At 31.2% G+C, this 21,221-nt stretch overlaps 3 protein-coding genes and 1 long non-coding RNA gene across 5 annotated transcripts; 1 reads left to right on the top strand and 3 right to left on the bottom strand.

The window, feature by feature from the left end:
* Window positions 1-489: 489 nt before the first annotated feature.
* On the bottom strand, window positions 490-2,014 carry LOC110672641 (protein CURVATURE THYLAKOID 1B, chloroplastic). Its single transcript, XM_021835462.2, has 6 exons — window positions 1,668-2,014; window positions 1,476-1,597; window positions 1,259-1,345; window positions 1,099-1,161; window positions 852-889; window positions 490-746 (listed from the first exon to the last, which is right to left on the bottom strand). Exons 1-6 carry the CDS (start codon window positions 1,834-1,836, stop codon window positions 689-691), a joined length of 537 nt encoding a protein of 178 aa, XP_021691154.2. The 5' UTR covers window positions 1,837-2,014; the 3' UTR covers window positions 490-688.
* A 5,916-nt stretch (window positions 2,015-7,930) lies between these two features.
* Window positions 7,931-10,174, bottom strand: LOC110672649 (transcription factor bHLH57). The gene is made up of 4 exons (XM_021835476.2): window positions 10,013-10,174; window positions 9,066-9,698; window positions 8,513-8,905; window positions 7,931-8,387 (listed from the first exon to the last, which is right to left on the bottom strand). The coding sequence occupies exons 1-4, from the start codon at window positions 10,043-10,045 to the stop codon at window positions 8,304-8,306; spliced, it is 1,143 nt and encodes a 380-aa protein (XP_021691168.1). The 5' UTR covers window positions 10,046-10,174; the 3' UTR covers window positions 7,931-8,303.
* A 2,201-nt stretch (window positions 10,175-12,375) lies between these two features.
* On the top strand, window positions 12,376-13,601 carry LOC131182964 (uncharacterized). The gene is made up of 2 exons (XR_009151113.1): window positions 12,376-12,890; window positions 12,993-13,601. It is a non-coding gene; the product is annotated as an uncharacterized LOC131182964 (long non-coding RNA).
* A 1,059-nt stretch (window positions 13,602-14,660) lies between these two features.
* Window positions 14,661-17,741, bottom strand: LOC110672656 (metal tolerance protein 1). 2 transcript variants are annotated; one of them, XM_021835494.2, is made up of 3 exons: window positions 17,501-17,741; window positions 16,269-16,321; window positions 14,661-16,092 (listed from the first exon to the last, which is right to left on the bottom strand). In XM_021835494.2, the coding sequence occupies exons 2-3, from the start codon at window positions 16,269-16,271 to the stop codon at window positions 14,884-14,886; spliced, it is 1,212 nt and encodes a 403-aa protein (XP_021691186.2). In that variant the 5' UTR covers window positions 16,272-16,321; window positions 17,501-17,741; the 3' UTR covers window positions 14,661-14,883. The 2 variants fall into 2 exon arrangements, with proteins under 2 accessions (XP_021691186.2, XP_021691178.2); XM_021835486.2 differs by lacking the exon at window positions 16,269-16,321.
* Between the last annotated feature and the right edge of the window lie 3,480 nt (window positions 17,742-21,221).

Here is a 21,221-nt window from a genome sequence, read left to right as displayed (position 1 = left end):
TCAAGAATTATTAATTCACCTCTCTATATTAGAGTAATTATTCAATACACTCAATATACATATACGTACCGTATATTACAATTATATGAAATCCACTCTTCACATTTAAAAAAAAAAAAAGTTTTATTTATTTCATATCTTAAAAAATTATAAATGAAAATAAATAATAAATTCATTGCAAATTAATATTGAAAAATTATTTAATTTTAATTTTAAAATTGCAATCGATAAAGTCAAATAATTAATAATAATTTCATCTTAACCAACTGCTTTTAGCAGATTCATTCAAATTCATATGGAGGAGCACAACCCTCACCCCCAAAAGCAAAGATGAATTCCCTTCCATGCCTTGGCTTGGTGGGCCAACAAACAACACACACGGGAGAAAATTCTAAGTCACAAAAAAATTCCAAAGAAATCTTCAGAGTTCAGAGTGCTTTTCTAATTTTGGTTATATAGTAAAAGAAAGTGATTATTATAGGCATAAAATAACGTTAAAATGTGGAGAAACTAAATATTTAATTGATGTGTCATAAAGAGAAACATTCATTATTACATGGATTCACTCTGGTTAGAAAACTATGCAAACCAAATGAAGCATGTTTAATTCCTTGTGCGCAATCCTGCAAAATGTTTGCTTCAGAACTTAATGACTTCACCTCACTGCAGCACAGGATTGATTCCCTTTTCAGCTGCTCCCAATTATTTCGCTGTATGTGGCTTTTATTTTCGCTACCAAAGCTTCCCTGCAGTTTTACCATGCACGGCTGTTAGTCTAAATTTACAATTTGCTGTGAAAATCTGTTCTTGGTGAAATAACATATTTCAAACTGTTTGGAGTACACTTATACCTCTCAGGTTTGAAAATAAGGTTCTTGTATGCAAACCACTGCAAGTAAATAAATAAAATCAGCTAATGCATATAGCAAATTAGATACAAAAATATTCTTTGTGGAACACTACAGCAATTCATCGAGAGTGTAGGCAGTAGTTGGATGTTGAGTACCCAACGGTTCACATTTAATAGGGGAATGAAATCTATGGAAAATCTAGCTTGATTTGACATGAAAATGATCATTTAATAAAGTTCCTACTTACTCCACTGTAACCAATGCCAACAATCTCAAGCAACCCAGGAATCAAAGGAAGCTTGTCAATTGCCTGTTGCAAAAAAGTAATCACAGGAAAGGATTATAACCAAAAAAAATAAAAAAAAAAACTATCAAACGAGAAAAATGGGCATTTTTTGAGACCACACCGAGATCATCCCAGTGGAGCCCCAAACGGCAACTACAGCTGCCACTGCCAGTGAAGACACGGCATACTTGTCTTCAACCTTATCCCACTGCAAACCCAAGAAAAATTCAGTGTCAAAACTACATCCAATTCCAGTTCAGCATAAAGAGACGTAAAAACATGAATGCGAAGTCTTCTTTTTCTTGAAAAAAATAATAAAAACAAAAAATATATCTTACAGCTTCCTGAATTGTCTTGACAATCTCTGGCAGCTCAGTTGTAGCAACCTCAGCTGGAGCTTCTCGTGTAGCAATAGCCTCTCCTGTAGCCATAGCCATAACATTCCGGGCTATCTTACGACCTGAGAAAATGAAAATGATTATTAGATACCCCTTCTATGCGTGTGACATAGATATCTGCATGCGACTCACAATAAGCAGTGGTCTTCCAGGGGCGGTTCTGAGACTGAGCAGGAGGAAGAGGAAGGATGGGGAGAGTCACACATTGTGGTGATGCAGCAGCTAATTGGCGAAGAGCCTTGGCGTCAACAAGGCTTGATGAAGAGGAGATTGATAAGGTTGAGGAAGAAGTTAAGGCCATGGTTGAAGTGAATCCTACAGGTTATATTATTGTAGTGACCTCTAATTCTAAAGAGAGCAAATGCAGAAACGTTAAAATATAGGGATTTTTTTATTTATTAGTTTTGTTTTTCCTAATTTTTCTGGGTTTAGTTGAAGGTGTTTGATAATTTTGATTGGGGATGTGGAGATGGGAGCTTCCTCCAAGTTCGAAGCTAGGAACCACTCATTCCTTTCATCCAGATAGTGCTGACATGGCTGTTGGATTGCCAATAATGGTGTTTGATTGGATAGGATTATCTCTTCCTCCCCTCCCCCGGTAAAAGGGAGAAAAAAATCTCCTCCTCTCGACTCTTACTGACCAAATTTGCTGTCTTTCTTCAACAAAATGACCTCTGCTGCCCATTTATCTGAAAAATTTTCTAGCTGAGGTACTGAAAAGGGGTAGGAAATAGTGGACTTACGGTGGCAATTCGCAAGAAAAGTGAGAAATTTTGTATGTATCAGAAGGGTGAACTATAGGTTCAAACAGGATTATCACACTAAAAATCAGAAAATTATTTTAAAAAATATGATTTTTGGCACGCCTTTCTCATGCAACAAAACAACATTATGGGCTTCAATAGTTGGACCCCAAGCAAAAGAGTCTACCCAAAACACAAGGCAATCACCTTGGGTGATTGATTTCAATAAGCCCAGCAAATTGTTAACCCACGGATTGATGTGAAGATGGAGAGCCAATGTCTTGTCTGACATATTTGGGTTTAACTCCGGTTGAAATAAGAAAATTCACAAATAAATTATGGGAATCTATTATGAATTTTTTATATTTAATTATGACTTCGGGTTGATTTACTTGCAAGTTTCCACTCCTGGTTTAAAAGAGAAATGGTAAAAACTTAGAAGGTAAAAAGCTAACGAAAAAGGTTATTTGAGTGAGAAGGAGACGACTGACCATTTCGAGGTTAATATTTTTTTTTTCGAGGTTAATATTATTCTCTTAATAACAACTGCAAAAGGAAATAGTCAACACAGTTAAGGGTAAGTATTATTTGATTTAAATTAAATAAATCGAATCGAATCGCCTTAATTTGATAATTTGATTTAATTTTTAATATAATATAGTTCGGTTTTATATTATCAAAATTTCAGTTATTTTGGTTCTGTTTAGTTTTGAAGAAAAAAAATCGATTAAATCAAACTGAACTTAATAGGTTTATTAATTTTTGAATTGATTTAACTTTATAGGAAATTTATGAATTGTATGTTATTTTATATATATAAATTATTTAATTTCATTAATTAATGGTTATTGAGTTCAAATCAATATCAAAATCAGACCAAATAACTTGAAAATTAAGTCTAAATTAAAAAATTAATTAAAAATCAAAATCGATCAGTTTAAATCGAACCGAATAAAAATAGAGCAGTTCGTTTCGATTTAATTTTTCATCCATTTTGATTCAGTTCAATTTTCTAAAATATGTAATTTGATTTTTATGATTTAATTTGATTCAATTCAATTCGATTTGAACTGAATACTCACCTTTAAATATAGTTGTATAATCTGATGCCACGTCCTCGCATTATTGGCATGCAATCTCATCTCCTGAACAGGGATGACAACGAATAACGGAAATTATCATATTCAAACTATTAAAATTTAAATTGTTTTAAATATAATTAAAATTTATTTTTAACTATTCCACCTCATCTAAAATTCGATTATTATTATACGAAAATATTTGAATTAATTTAATTTTATATATTTTAATTAATAATCTACATAAAAAATTATTTTTACTAATAATTTATATTTTAAAATTTTAATAATTTCATTAAATTCTATTTTATTTAAATTAAAACATATAAAAATAAAAAATATTATTATAAAAATATATATTTTTATATATATTTTATAATTGATTAAATATTTATATAAATTGATTTAGGTATATTATTCTTCAACTCCAAACTTATCTCAAACTGAATTATATAATACATAAGTCTATTATAATAAAATTCGATCTGATTAGGTATCTGGAAAAAAATTCATTCTCTTGCCATCCCTATATTGGGTACGATTAAATTAAGGGGAATTTGATTATGCAATCACTCAATAAAGTAAATTCATTAAATAAATAAAGTATTTAATTTTTAATAACTATAATTTTTAAATTTATTAAAATTACATTTTGTCATATATTATATTTTTAAATAATTATTTTTTTTAATAATACTTATATTATGTAATTATTAAAAAAAATTATTATATTAATATATAATTAAATATTTATAATGTTGTTATGGCTTGTTTAAATAATATATATTTCTAATAGAGAAATTATAATCATAGTTCTATTTTAGTTTTAAATTTTTAAAAATTATAATTAAAAATGATAATATTTTATAATAAATTTTAGGAAAACTTTCCTACATAAAAAATGGGACAAGAATATTAAATTTTGACCATCAAATACCTCTTAAAGAAACCAAAGTGACTCTAGCACATGCAATTCAAATTTAAAAATCAAACAAATGAGAGGGATACAATAGTAATTTTAATTTTTTAATAAAAAGTTAGAATAGAGATTTATTGAGAAAAGTAGCAAATTATAAGACCCTGCCTCAATTGAAAAAAAAAAAACCAAGTAAAAAGCCTTAACCCTATCTTCAAAATAGAAGGCCCAGGACCCAAAAAATCAAAGTAATTATGATATGAAAATTACAGTTCTGTTTAGCATTGAGTTTCACATATTGAAATTATTTGTTTAATAAAAATATTATTTTAAATATTATTAAGAAAATTAATTTTAAAAAAAATTATTTTATTATTTTAATATTTTTATGATTAAAATTGATTAAATTTAATTTTTAATTATTTTTTAATATTCTTCGATTAATATAATTAAAATAGTAATTTTTTCGACTGTAATTTCAATAGTAATACCAAACAGACCTTATAAAGTGGAAAGGCGTTGAACCGTTGACTAAGAATAGATTACGCCAGAAGAGAGATGAGTATTATTTAATTTGAACTGAATAAATTGAATCGAATTATTTTAATTTAGAAATTTAATTTAATTTTTAAGATAATTTAATTTGATTCAGTTTTATATTCTAAAAAGTTTAATTATTTTGATTTGATTTTAGAAAAAAAAAATTAATTGAATCAAATCAAATTAAATTACTTTATTAATTTTTAAAGTGATTTATTTTTATAAAAAATCTATGAATTCTATGTAATTATATATATATAAATTATTTAATTTTATTAATTAATAATTATTAAATTTAAATTATAATTATAATTAAATTAAATAACTTAAAAATTAAATTTAAATTATAAATTTTATCAAAACTTGAAAATTAATTAATTCAAATCAAATTGAATTAAAATAAAGGAGTTTGATATAATTTAATTTATTTTATTTTATTTTAATTTATTTTTAAAATATAATAATTTAATTTTAATAATTAAATTTAATTTAATTTATAATTAAAAAAAATTTAATTCAATTTAATTTAAATCGAATGTACAGTCTACCGAAAGCTATCGTACACATTTCAAAAAGAGAAAACACATATCAATGCAACCGTACAATTATACACCAAATACAACCTACAAAAAGGTAAGTGCTTCACACGCGCACTCTCCGGTAAAGCGTGACTGACGCTAGACAATCACAATTCAGAACTCATTTTTGACGTTTTGACCTTTCCATTGACTTATCTGCTGCTATATACATCATGGTGAGTCGCGACTTCGGAGTTATTCCATAAACTATTGTTCTTCGTTGACTGGGCTGCAGGTGGGTGATGCAGGGCTAGAAAAGAAGAAGATGAGGATGATCATGGGGGAATTTTTCTATTTGAGAACTGAGGGTGGGATAATGGGCTGCCGTTGGAATTTGTGGCTGTTGCTGCTCGTACATGAAACTTCTTTCTTTTCGTTGGAACTTGGGATTTCAATGGGTGGAGAAAGAGTTGAGGCCACAAGCACCGAAAGCTCACTTTGAGAAAATTGGCCCATGAAACATTAAGAGATTAGTGATTTTAATCTTGGGTTTGTTGGGTATAAAACGATACCCTGGAGCATTAAAAACGACAATTATAACAAAAGGGATAAAACCTTTATCATTCGGTTATTTTAAATTTTTTATGTTAAATATTAATAAATCGAATTGAATAATTAAAATACTAAAAAATAATTAATAAGTAATAAATTTATTTTTTTTTTGTTTGCACCATATAAAGCTTCCACCTACTTATGTAAATGAAATTATTTCATGTTTAAGCCGGATAATATTTAAGTAAAACTCTCTTTACAGCGGTGATTCTAAAATTTAAATTCCTGATCTTACTAATAAAGTTTGGCTTAAGATGCAGATTACTTTCACTAATCCAATGGATTATTGGTCAATTCAATTTAAATTTTACTTGGAATGGTTTACTGTTCAGCCATTACGTTAAAGCGATGAGAGGAGCAAAGCAGTTAACTGCGGAAAAAGAGCCAAAACGGAAAGCAAAAGTCTCGGACAGATTTTTTGCTTTTTAAAAATTTGCAGGGCTGACGGCGTTTTCTTTGATTTTTCAACTTGTTCTTCTTCTGATACTGCTACCAGAACAATTCTTTTTCGTTAGATAAAATATAAATCTCGAGAAAATAACAATATCCAAAGTCTAATGCTAATAATTGTAAATTTAGAAAAGCAAATCATGGTGGGCTCTCCATTCCAAATAAAACAGTCCCGTATTCCAAATTCTTGCCCCAATGTCCTTTTTGGATCCATCATTATCAAGGCTGCAGTTGCCTGAGTTCCCCTAGATTTCCCTTCTTTTTTTTTTTTTTTTAAGTTTTTCCTCCAAGAATAGGAGATGAGCTGAGATATAATTTTTTAACATACACTATGAACACATGTTTACGATGGAACTATTTGGCTCAAAACCTCGTTTAATATTTTACTAATCTATATGAATTTATTTACCCCTTGAGCTGAATTATTATTTATGATAATATTAAACTTTAAATACTAATTAATACGTTTTCCTAAGTGAGTAGAGTGTAAGTGCTATTTGTCATAATCTCTTTTTTTATATTTTTAAATAAGAGTATTTAAGTAATTTTTTAATTCAAAAAACTTTATAAAAGAAATTCTTATTCATATGTAATCAGGACATTGGAATCCCACCTTTTATAAAGTCACTGTTTTAGACAGAAATAAAATGGAGACAATTAAACAGTGGTCTCAAAAATTTAGAATTTTTGTGGAAAGTAATTTGAAAAATGACTGAAATTTCTGATTAAAGACAAAAGGGTTCAATGTTGCGATGGAAACCAAATGCTAATCAAGGTAGTAGCAGGTACAGTGGGTTAATAAAATCTAAAAATGGATGGTCGTAAAACTATATGATGATCTATGGTATTGGGAGTGACGTCCTTGTCCAAGGCAAACAAGAGGAAACCTGTGAAAAGAAGAGACTCAAAGGAGCAAAAATGACTAATGAGACGGGCTATAGAAATAAATGAAGGTGAATAGTGAATAGGTTATATGCCCCTGACCAGACGTTCTTTTTGCTGTTGCACATGGGGATGTGTGCTACTGTGCTATTGTGGCTCTCTCTCTCTCTCTCTCTCACCCGTATGACTATTTTCACAGACTTGGAACTTTGCTTGCCTTTCCCTCGCTCTTTGACTTTCCCCATTCCAATCGAGCGCCCTTTACACGTCACACGTATCGCATGTGCAAAATCAATAGAATTGTAATATCAAAACTCAAGAAATGTGGAGACATTCAACCCCAAGCCTACTGCTCTTGGTGGAGCTAGGCTAGAAAATACAAAGCTTCATTAGGCAAATCGAAGTCCCGTTCTACAAAACAATTTTATTGGTATTATATTTAAAAAAAAAATCAACACCAAACAAAGCAGAAGCCAGAAGGGATCGAATCGAATTTGTACAAAAGCCAGCTGAAGCAGAAAAGGAGGGTACGAAACAGAGGAGGTGCAGTAGACACTGGGACAATATATGGTGATGAAACATCCATATCATCCTAAAGTTAATTGGAAAAGAGAAGCATCATTTGCAATTTGTCATCATCAGATATAAAATAATATACCCCAAATTCACACCTTATATATAATATATATTTTGTACATAGCATTATAGGCCCACTCTCTTTGACCAAGCAATCTCAGCCCCACCAATGGAACATCCCAAATCACACCCATATTCTAATCTACCAGCTATCTCTGGCAAGAGATAATAAACTTAAAAAGAAAAAATAAAAACTTGAGCAGTAAACGTATCAGCTTTGTGCCTCTGGAGACAATTAATGGAGCAGCCTTGTGTTTATGTTCCCCATCTACCATCCCCACAAACCCAGTTCCAGCTTTTCTTCTCTGTTTTAAACACCTACCCTGTGAAAGGGAACTCAGAATTATAGAGTCAGCTACTGCTTCTCTTGCCTGCTAGTATCATTTGACCAATCAGTTGCCGTTGATAATGCTGAATATTTGATCAACTGTTGCTGCTATTTCATCCGCTGATTCCAGCTTACAGTTATCTTCTCTCTACCGTTGTTGTATTGTAACCACAAAATATTTAAAAAGTAAAAAAAAGAAATTAGGTAATTAGGGTTTGGGAGATTGAGGGAAGTCAAACTGGTTGACCAAAAGAAACAGCGAAGGAAAGGTACCTTAAGATCGAATGAATAAAGAACTGTAGTTTCAGAAGACGTGATGTTAAGGCGCAAAACTATAAGCCTAAGATCCTCCAATGCAACGATAGCTCTCAGCAACTGGCCTGTCCTCCTTTCACACTGAATCTTTAAATTTACATGGTTTCGTGTGGCTGTCACCTCTATCTCCGCGGCCTCTGATTTTCTCTTCACTTCCTCTTCGCAATTGCTGCCATCCCTTGGGAAATTACACTCTGCCTGCGGCGTAAACAATCCGTTCGATGAAATGCCCATGGAGGTCGCTGCTGCTTCTGTTTTTCTCATTCTCTTTTGCGCTTCCAGAGACTGTAGAAGCTGCTCTAGTTCCCTCACGAAGTCTATTGCACCTCCTATAATCGACGCTTGGTCACCCTTTAACCCAATAAACAAAAGGGGCGAACAGTTAATAAAGATTGAACTTTTAATTTTTGACACCAAGAATTAAAAGATTTTCAATTTGTTAACCTAAAGATTGAATTATCGAAAACAAAGACAGTGAATGGAAGGCGTATTTTTTGATGTTCGTGATTACCCTTTGAACGTAGGAGGGGGGCATGAGAGAGCGGAGAGAGCTGAGGTGGTCGTTCATTTGTCGACGGCGGTTACGTTCGACGGCAATGTGGGTCATGCGCTGATTCTCTACTTCTTCTTTGTTCTTCGTTGGCCTTGTTCGCTTTCGCTTTCTTCGCTCCCTGGGGACTACCAGAGAAGATTTAGAAAAGTGGGTCTCGTTGAGCATGGTTTGTGGGTAAGTCCATGGAAACGAGGAGACTGAGTTTTGTTCTTTGCAGAAGCATCCTATTGAGTTGGCTTGTCTTTGGTTAGACTCGGGGCTTACATCTTCAAGACAGGAATCTGAATGTGGGTTCTGAAGTCCTTTGGTTTCAGATTTGACTGGTGAGTGTAAATCAGCTATGTCATGAGTCACACAACTCTCAAGCTCTAGCGCTTGAATCTGGGTGTCCGTTTCAGTGATATAAGCGTTAATATCCCATGGCCCTTTGAAGGGGAAAAATGGTGGGGATTCCACACTTTGTAACATTTGAAGAAAAGGCATTTTGTCTTCCAAACTTGGCATTAAGAACTGAGGTTCTTCAAATCTCAAGCTTTCTGTGTTTGCATATCCTCGTTCTAAGCCCTCTACATCCAAATGTTTACCTAAGAACTGCAAGAAAAACAGAAAATAGGAAAAAGAATTGTGAAGAAAAGAAACGAAACAAGGGAAATTCTTGGGCTGGGTGGATGGGATGGAGGATTCAGTCTCAAAGGAGAGGGAGAACAAAAGAAGAATAAGAACAGAATGTTAAAGAGGAGAAACAGCGAAGCAGATATTAGCATTTCCAGTAAAACAACACAAAGCGTTATATGCAAGCGTTTGAAGAAGTAAATGCAGTCCATATCTGGACTCTATTAAAGGAATTCAAGGAAAGAGAGAGAGCTAAATTTAAGAAAGGTACTAGTATGAGAAAAGTAACATACACAAGGATCAATGGGGCCTTTGCGCCTCTCCATCACAGCTGAGCGGAAGTTGCAAGTGCCTTCAATTCTCCCTCACCCAGGTACCAACATTCCATTGTGAAGCTGACAGAATAATGTAGTAATAACTAGGCTAAAGCCTCAAATTGCCCCCCTCAAGTTAGGTTTAATTGTCAAATAGGCTTTTAATAATTTTTTACATTCAATTAAGTCCGTTAACTTCTATTTGGATTCAATCTCACCCTTTTATTTGGATGGTGTTACCTAACGTTTCTTTTTTTAAGAATTTTATTAGAAAAAAAAATTGAAAACTGTAGGTAAAATTTTAAATTGTGCATATTATAATCGAATTTTAATTAATTATCACAATTATAATTAAAGAGATAAATTTAAATTTAAGAAAGTTGATAATAAATTATAATATAATTCTTAAAATTTTATTTATTAATAAAATAGTCTAAACTTTATATTTAAATATTTGTTATTTATTATAAAAATATATTTTATATTATAAAATATATTTTATATTTATTTTTAATTAAATTTTAGACTAAAAATATTTTTATTGATTGAAATATATTTTAATATAATAAAAAATTTAAAAACTACATAATAATATTAAAATAATTATAAAATAATCACATTGTAAAAATTTTTTTAAGTTGTCAATTATATAAAATAATTACATCATAATAAAACAATCATTAAAATTACAAACCGAGTATGAACTATACAATAATTATCAAAATCGATCGTAATTTTGTAAATAAAAACAACAGTTAATTTTTTTTAAATTAATAAACCTGATAATAAAAATAAAAATATTAGTATAATTATATTCAGTCTATAATTTTAATGATTATTTTATTAGAGTGTGATTATTTTGTGCAATTGACAAATAGAAGAAAAAAAATTTACGGTGTGATTATTTTATAGTTATTTTATTATTATTATTATTATTATATAAATTTTGAATTATTTATTATATTAAAATGTATTTTAATTGAAAAAAATTATTATAAAATTTGAACTAAAAATAAAATATAAAATATATTTTATATAATAAATAAAAAATATTTAAATGTAAAGTTTGAATCAATTAATTATTTTTTAATTAAATAAAGCTTCATTGATTATATTGTAATTTAATGTTAATTTTTTCAAATTCAATTTATTCTTTTTTAATTATCATTGTAATAACTAATTAAAATATAATAAATACAATTTAAAATTTTGATTATAATTATAAATATTTTAAAATTTTGAATTTTTTTCTAATAAACCTTTAAAAAATTACAGAGTGTAAATTATGATATAAAAATAATAAATATTAACTTAAAAGTTTTTAATTATATGTACATTTTTTTTTTAACCTGCCCCAACAAATGAAGGCCGTGATGATTTCTAGGTTTCGCTTAATGATGGATTCAATGGAAGGGGCTATCATCTCTCCTAAAATTTTAATTATTAATTAATAATAAATTAAAAATAAACATATATTTAATAAATTCACATATTTAACTTTCTAAGAGTTATTTATATATTAGATATTTTAGTTCAAAAAAAATATAACATGAAATTCTGAAAGGAAAAAAAAAATTGTCCACAAATTGAAATCTTGTTGTTCTAAATGTGAAAAAAATTACTTTAATAATAATAATAATAACTTATTATTATTATTATTATTATTTTGAAATTAACTCGTCATTAATTTAATACCTATTTTTAAAAAAAAATTCAACAAATACCTATTATATATAATGAACAGATATATATAAATTTTATCTCAATTATTCCTCTTTTGTACTTCAATTTTTGCTAAATAACAAGAAAACCCAATACAAAGAAATAATATTCAAAATTGAGAAATAATATCCAAAATTTACCCAAAATCAATAAATTATAAATTTTCACTCCAATCATTAAATTTTAAAATATATAGATTTTCTAAAAATGATGACATGTTTAAGCCCCAAAGCATATCTTCACTTCTTAAGATAATCGACCAAAATATAGACTTCTCAATTTTGAGATTGGATTTGAAAGCAAGAATGGAGAGAAAGAAGCGATTTTAAAATGCCAATTAAAAATAAAGCTATTTCGCTAAGTGATTTTGTTATAGCATGCAATTAAATTTAATAATTGAATCGTAAGATCTATATTTACACATAATATAAAAAAAATTATAAAAAAAGTCAAACATAACCACTTAAAATTCAGTATATTTTTTAAATACTTCATAAAATTATCAAAATTAACATATATCTCACTTTTTATTTCAATTCAAATGGCACTGTAAAATTTTTGAATTAAGTTACAATTTAATTGTATGAATACATATCTAAAACTTGAGCTACATAAAAATAACAGATTTTATCGAGGCAGATGAATTAAATCTCGCTTAGTAATGTCATTTTTCTCTTTTTCAGTGGTAAGTGATAACACCCAAAGAAGGAGAGACCCCATATACAAGCACGAATATATTCCTTTGTTTTCTGATGCTGTCGATACTCTTAAATGGAGAATAATATTAAATGCTTTCAAGAACTACACAGGACAGAAAGAGAGAGAGAGAGAGAGAGAGAGAGAACAAGCAACCAGAAATGCAGCCCAAGTGAATTGATGTCTGAAGATGAGTAAAAACAAATAACGGTGAAAAAAGAAAAGAATAGAAAGAGGGTAGGAGTATGGTGAGAAACGAAAGGTGGAAAACAATTAGACAACTGAGAGAGGATATAGTATAGAGACGGAGAGTTGTCTGGTTTACAAAATCCCAAGCATTATTGGCGGTGGCAGTTTTGTCCGGCAGCGGGGACTGAGTTGTGGGGACTCCTCTCTCATATGCGTACACCAAGGATAAAAGACTAAAAAGCTTTGGAAAGTAAGTCCTTCCATACACGTAATTTTTTTTTTAAATTTATATTTTTCCAATCTAAGGGTATATACCCCTATTTTACTTACGGTCTCCCTTTTTACCCTTCAGTTGATATATACAATGCACATGGTCTCCACCAGCACGATTATGACAACCTTTGGAGTGTTGCTACTTGCTACTGGCTGCACTTAAAAAATCTTATATAAATTTTATGTTTATGATTCACTATGAATGAAGTGCATGTTCTTGTGAAAATTTCAATTTATCACATGTGAGCTCAATTCACTGTTGTATTACAGAAATGGTTAGCTTGCTTGGAATTGATAATTGAAAATTTTGGTAGGGTCGTATGGCACTAGATGATGGCAAGATTTTCATTAAATGTGTCGGGACTGGAAATTTTGTCACCAAGAGAAGCACGAGCGGAATAGATGAGGCCCCAGATTCGTATCATTTCCTCTGATTTTCCTTTCTCAATCTCTTCAACCCCTTTTTGTTCAATGCCCCTTTCCAGTGTTACTTTGATTAATCTTCTGCATATTGCAGCTTCGTCCAGCTTTGTTTAGTCATATCTTATCTGCACTGAAAGCTCCCGTTTTTTTTTTCTTTAATAATTTTGGAAAAATAATCTATTAGAATGCCTCAATCCATATATTTAAGATGCTATTAAACCAATACGAAATGGATTTCTCCACTGTTATGAAATCCCTTTCTCGATGGTGTTCTACCTTTTATAGCAAAGCAGGGAAATTGCTAAACAATCATGTACAGCTTCACAAGGTCCTTTCGTACTGACTGGTTGGTAGATTACCTGATGATCAAGGCACCATATCTCTCAATTTCAGAGAAGCCTAGCACTAGCAGAGACAAATTTTAAGAAGGGCCACCCCTAAAATTAACCCGCTGGTTGCTATCACACCTTCCACAGTGTCTGCAGTTTCATTAGCTTCAACCCTGTCTTGTAAGGCGTTTAATTGTATTTTTCCATTAAAATTATTCCTTCTCATTCATCGTCTCACATGCTAGCATCCTCCTTTCCACATCAAGAAAAGCAATCAAACAGCTCAGAGACTTTGACAAAATATTATAAGCAGAAGTATCAAAGATTTATGAAACTCGAAAATTTACGAAGAAGACAAATACAATTTAATAAATTCCCAGCTTCAAACACCATACTTTGTTTGATAATGTTTATGATCCATTTTGATATGGGGCGTCTATTTACCACCCATAATAAAAAACAAACTATGGTATACGTTAAGGTTCAAGCCACAACCCGAGGTATTCCCATTCTCAATAGCACTGCAGATGTTTGAAATTGTCTTGCAGTTCAAGCTCATTGATAAACTTCTAGCGCACCTAGAGAATAACTTACCAGCAAGATAACCTTGTCTTCTCCCCACTAGGTTGAGGAACCTTCTGTTCTATAGGTGAAGTTACTGAGTCTCCTGCCCATTACTTCACAGTAGAAGGCAGAGCCCTTGGGGAGCAACAAAGCTTATTTACTCCACTGGATGCCACAAGCGCCCCCACTTCCCAGCATCATGCACCCAGCTGTGATTTCACCAAACAATTCTTGTGACACTTGTGAATTATCAGTGGTAGACCCAACTCCCAGTGACTGGATGTATCGTATTGAAGACGATACAAGCTCCATTCCAAGTCTCAGAAAAATTTCGGCCTACAGGATGAATAATGTTTGCACATGTGACACCTATTTGGTAATTTGTATGAGATGACAAGAAAGCAAGGATTCAAGGAACTCAAAGAGAGAAATTCTGTAATGCAAGATCAAGATATATTACATAAACCAGCAGCAGTCATACAAATAATAGTCTAAATGATAACATTTTTATATCTACCACCTAAATATCACTTTTAAAGATCAATACTCAAAGCTACCACTGCAGAGATAACATATCGCCACCCACATGATGGAAAAACTGGAAGTTTCAGAAACAAGAGGCCCCAGATAATACGAGTTGATCCATTTCCTCCACTACCGCTCTATCTGGATGGTAACATGACTAATATTGTACTCCCTTCTGATGTAGTTTATCACATTGTCCAGAACCATGTCTGCATTTGCTTCTGGTCTGATTTTAACATGACAAGCCAAGAGGACCTTGCCCACTGTGATGGCCCATATATGCAGCTCGTGAATGGCCACCACTTCCTCCATTTCCAACAGCCCCATCTCTAGCATTGTTGCATCTATCTCTCTTGGAGTGCTCTCCATCAAGACTTCAAGTATGTTGCGCAGCATTTTGATCGTCGTACCTAAAACTACGACTGAAAAAATTAAAGTGCAGATCAGGTCAACTATCTTCCACTCAGGCTTATACCATATGACTGCACCTCCAATCATTACACCAATACTCTGAATGGAATCCCCAAGTACATGGAGATAAGCCCCTTGTATGTTTATGTTCCATTGTTTTTTCCCATGCTTGCCTTTTCCTTTATCCAGCAATGGCACAGCATTTTCTTCAGACACAGGATGGTGCTCATCTTTTGAGTGCTCCTCTTGATGACGGTGCTCATCTTTCAAGTGCTCCTCATGATGGTGGTGGTGGTGGTGGTGGTGATAATGAGTGGTAATTTTCTTCCCAAGGCTGTGCCTGGTCTCATGATTGTGATCATCATGGCCATGGCCATGATCATGACCCAACAAAAGAGCCATGATGACATTCACCACCAGACCAAATGCAGCAACTATAAACATTACAAAGCCGTTTACATCACCTGTATCATCAATGAGCCTAGCAATGGCTTCATATACCAAAATCCCTGCAAGCAACCATATGAGCTGTATGGAAACCAATGCACCTAGAATCTCAACCCTAAAGAATCCATAGGACTGACGGGGCGTGGCTTCCCAGCCAGCTGCCCACAAAGAGAACAAGGAGATAGCGAAGGCTGCAACATCTGAAAGCAAGTGCGCAGCATCAGTCAATATTGCAAGACTGTTAGCTTTGATGCCACCAGCTACTTCAACACTCATGAAGACTACACAAAGTGCCACTGCTATCAAGAGCTTGCGCATGGAAGCAGATCGTTCTTTGGCATCTTTGGAGTTAACTCCAGCATCTGAGAATCCACAAGGTGCTTCCCCACATATCTTACTGCCCCCAACATTGCTCCCCCCATCAGGAACATCAACATTTATTCCAATAATTTGTGCATGTTGAGGATTTTGTGCTTCCATCTGAAAGTTCATTTCAACAAAACCATGAGTATCACAAGAATAGTAAAAGCCTGCACACTAAGACAAAGTTGCACACACTTCTTGAGATTTGTATTAGAACCATATGAACTTCCCAATTTGGCATGCAAACAAAGAGTATTGCCTTAGCATCAGAGACTTGAGAAACTTTAACTCACCATGCAAGAAACAATCCTCTTGTTCTTTTATCAAGATTACCCAGCAGCAAGCACTATATGACGGTAGTATAACAAGAACCAACAAAAGAGAAACAGAAAATTAGACATAGAATGGCTAGAACCTAAGCAAACTGATAAGAATAGTTGAAATGATTGAAAAGAGAGAGAACGATTGATTATGGTACATTCCCCAAAATTCAAGCACTAAAGACAAATTACAGGAATCTCAACTTTGATTCTTTCTTCAAAAGTCAAAAACAGAAGTTTGCAGAGGAGTGGAACAACAGAAGTGGAAATCTGGCAGTCTATCCGGTACAAAAGATCACCGAAGACCACCAAACAAATATACAATTTCAACAATTAATTTTCCTGTGGCAACAACTATGGAATGGATACAGTAATCTGGCCTCTGATCCTCCAATCCAAATAAGGCATGCTCAAACACTAAACTCAGAAGAAAAGCAGAAAATCACAGAGAGAAGACTACAACCCTCAATACTTGTGAGGAAAAAAAATATTTTTCATAGAAAGGAAAGAAGAAGTCCAGTAGCCATGAACATCATAGAAGCAGGAAATAAAAATCAACCACCAAAAGACAAATGGGAAATCAGATTTACTATAACATTAAGAAACTCTTAAATTTAAGTAAAGCAGTTCCCAACATACAGTAAAAATTTCTTCTCTATCAATTGGGATTAAGTCAGTTTATTATAGGTGGGACTGTTGAAGTCCTGAGTTCAACACCTTGGTCTTTCCTTCGAAAGCGACCTCCTCATCCAAATATTTCTCGAATCAATTCCATAAAAAATTAAATCATTCAGGTGAAGGAACTAGCAGAGTTCTCATCATGCTAAATCAAAACCAAACAAAATAGAGCCACATTCTGGGATTCATAAAAATCGCTAACAAAGAACAAAACTCTTAATTATAATAATAATAAAAAAAAAGAACTTTCAGAGATTGAATATGCAATTATACACAGATAATGAAATTATAAAAAATAAAATAAAATAAACAGTACGTCAGCAGGCACCCATTAAACCAGTATATATAATACAGCCAGACACAAGAGCAATTGAAGATAAACCAGAAACAGGAAATTAAAAGATTGAGCAATCACTATCTAGAAAGAACAGGAAAACTAAAAAATTAAAATTGTGTAAAGCAGACCATAAATAAGAGTGAAACTAATCAAAACGATAAAGTCACACAACAAAGATGTAGGAACAAACCATTGAGTCCTCGAATTCGACAGTTGAGGTATTCTCTTAAGAGATAAAAAGGATGTCTCTTCCTTCCCCAGTGAGACCAGAGGAGTCTAGAACCGGAATCTCCAGGGAGATAGGGCACTGGATATTCGCAAATACCCATCACAGAAAATCATTAGAATTACTATATTGTCCCTAACAACTGCCGTCGCTTTCTTCTCTTCTCAAAGGAAAACATGATAAGCAAAGCAAATCCAATTGCTGGGAAAATTGTAAAATCCATTTAGAGTGTGCTCTCAGTTTGGAGAAAAAAAAAAATCCTGGAAAAGTGAAATTCATTTTTTATAATTTATAATAAAGTTCACGGTTTTATGAATATGAAGAGCATTAAATTTAACACCCTCATTTCTGTGTGAAAAAGAATAGTTTTTTTTTTTTTTTCTCTCTCTCTCCCCCTCTCTCACTCTCTCTCTCTAAGAAAAGAAAATTCAACCAACAGCGGGTATGCAGAGTGTACATATCGATTTGGGCGAGTTTAATATATTTTTTAAATTAAAATAAAAAAGTTAATTTTAATAATATTGAAATTAAAATTTATAAATAAAATTATAAAATTATTTATGTTTAATTTTTATATTAATCACGTTGAATTTAGTTTGGATAGCTTTTATTTATTTTAATATTTTTTAAATTTTTATAATTTAATTTTTATTAAATTTTTTTCACATATTATCATACATTAATTAAAAAATAAACTATTAATATATAATATATTATTTAGTAAAAAATAAAAAAAATAAAATTATTATATATATATTCAGTTTGCATTTGATATTTTTACGTGAACTCAAAATTTAAATTGAAAATTTAATTTATAATTATTTTTAAATTATAATTAATATTTAAATATATAAAATTACTAATTTCAGTTTGAATTTGTTCAAATTAACCGAGTTGATTGATTTGATGATTTCTCTATATGCCTCTAGGTTAATGATGTCCATACAAACTTTATTTACAATATTAGAAGTTAAATTTTAAATTTTCAAGCCATTATTGTTAAAATGTTTTCGTTTAAATAATATTTTCGATTCGAGCTAGAAAATTTTTAGAACCTAGATCATGGCTAGAAATTTAATTTATAAAAAAATCACACATTTAAAAAAATAATTTTAAAAAATATGTTTAATTGTTTAAAACTATGTTAACTTTAAATTAAATTTAAAAAAATTCTAACTCCATTCAAACATATTCTTAAATATATATAAAAAATAATTTTTTAAAGAGTATTTAATATAAATTTCATGTGTATATAATAAATATATAAGTTTAAATTTAAATATTTAATTTAATTATGATGATTTTTTATGATGCACTAATAAATTAATATGTTAATTTGTTTATTTTTAGCTATTAAATGAAAATAATAAATTTAAATTATTAATTTATGTAATTTTTTATTTATACAAAAAGTTTTTTTTTTCTAATTTTCGGTGGAAATTTTTTTTGAAATTTTCTTTAGACAATTTTTTTTTTTAACTGAGCGAACTTTTCTTTTACTGTAAATTTTTTTTGTTTTGAAAAATTACAAATAATTCCTTACCCATTTATGTGTTTTCAATTAAAATTCTAATGTAAACTTTTTTACAATATAAAACCTACGGCTCTATGATCAAAGAAAATTATAAGATACTTTCAGTGCACTAAATTTATAATGTACAATATATTTATAAGAATTCAATTGTTTTATAAATTATATGATTTTATAAATTATATGATGTGTGTTCTATTTCATTATAAAAGAAGAAGTACGTACTCGTAAAATAAAAAATATATTTTTCATAATACTATCATGTGGTATTATATTCTATAGTATTATTATACGATATTATCTATAATATTATTACGTGATATTTCTCCATTTAATTTTCTTTTTTTTTCTTTTTAATTGTATAATAAAATTTTCATATTTAAAATGATACAAATAATCATATAAATAACCAATTTCAAATGATTTATATCTTTAAGTAATATTTTTATTATATTATTATAGATTAAAATAATAAAAATAAAATTTAAAATATTATATTATTTTTATATATTAAAATTTTAAAATATATAAATTAAAATTATTAATAATAACGTGCAATGCACGAGTAATTCTCTAGTTAAAAGAATCTGTTTGATTTCATATAATCGCTTTCTTGAACAAAGAAAACATCACTGTCACGACCCAACCTATGGGCCGGACTGGCACTAGGACCTGGGCCAGCCTAAAGCCCCCGAGGCCCGTAGTAAGCCTAACTATTCCTTAACCTAACTCTAAAGTCCATTTGGGCCCAATTTCAAGAATTCAACCGGACAGAGTCCGACCATAAAATGGACCTTTCAACAGGGAGTTTTTGACTCACCCGACCTGTAAGCACAATATATATATCAATTGGGGAGCTCAGCTCACTCTCCACATACTCATAACAACATAAAATAAATGGGAGCTCAGCTCCCTCATCCGGCCCAACACACATGCATAAAATAATAAGTTTACAGGTCCAAATTGATAATTTATATTACAGACCCAAATCAAATAAATACTTCTAACACATGTGGAAATTCTAAGAGTTAACAGGTTTATACAAACATTAATAAACGACCTGTGAGGGAGAAAAGCAGGTTAACCTAAAAAATATCCTCCTGTGGCCTGAAAAAATATTGAACAGGAGTAAGCTTTCGACTCAGAGAGTAAAATATCAATTTTAACCACAATCTCTATAACTATCTAAAGCTAATGCACCCTGTAGAGTGAAATATAACATCAACAATATTTTCACATCATAACAGCAAAAAGGTAATTTGGAGCACTCACACATCCAGTAATATCAATCATAATATATGGGAGCTGATCCCCTATACAGTTCTCTTAAATCCAACTTGTGCCAGCGAAGAACTCAAGCTGGACTTTCGCTTAATAAACCAAATCGGAGCGCCAGCGAAGAACTCAAGCCGTGACTACCCCGAAGGACCGGGTCCCAGCGAAGATCTCAAGCCGTGACTACCTGTCCTATCCATAGCCAACACCACATCACACGCACGCCAACGCACGCACACTGCTCCAAATTACCGTAACAACATCTATGTCACTTTAACAGTTGTAAATGCAACATAAAACGTGCCTAGAGTTTAACTACATAGATATATACATATAAGTGATGCATGGGCATGCTTGAATATATAATAATAGTGAAATTACAATTAAAATTAATATTTTACTCACAGACTTGACAGCGGTCACTGAGGAGGTTGGGCGGAGGAAGAAGGCTGTCCCGACTCACCTGATAATTTTATTACAATCATTTAATAAATTTGACTCAATACAACTAAAAAAAAGACCAAAGACGTCCTAAGTCGTGCCGAAAATTCGGCAGAGTCTCTCCTATACCTAGGACCTATCCAACCTGCAAAATGGCTCAAAACGCACTTCTATATTCGCAATTCATATACTCACAACTCAATCACATCACACAGCCCCTCCTGGGCCCATCCAAACAGTCCTCAATCACAATATGTAAATTTACAGTTTAGTCCTTATAATTGATCATTTTTGCAAAAACTGCCCAAATAAGCTCTAAAAATTCTAAAACTTTGCCCCGCTGTCCTTAGCAATATTACTAGCCTATTGCAAAAAGAATTATAATTTTTTGAGCTACCACGAATATTTTATGGATTTTTAATCCCATTTAAGTATTAC

Source organism: Hevea brasiliensis, chromosome 9 (genome assembly GCF_030052815.1).
Source record: "Hevea brasiliensis isolate MT/VB/25A 57/8 chromosome 9, ASM3005281v1, whole genome shotgun sequence".
Taxonomy (NCBI): Eukaryota; Viridiplantae; Streptophyta; class Magnoliopsida; order Malpighiales; family Euphorbiaceae; genus Hevea; species Hevea brasiliensis.
This window is presented reverse-complemented; position numbering and strand designations above follow the sequence as displayed.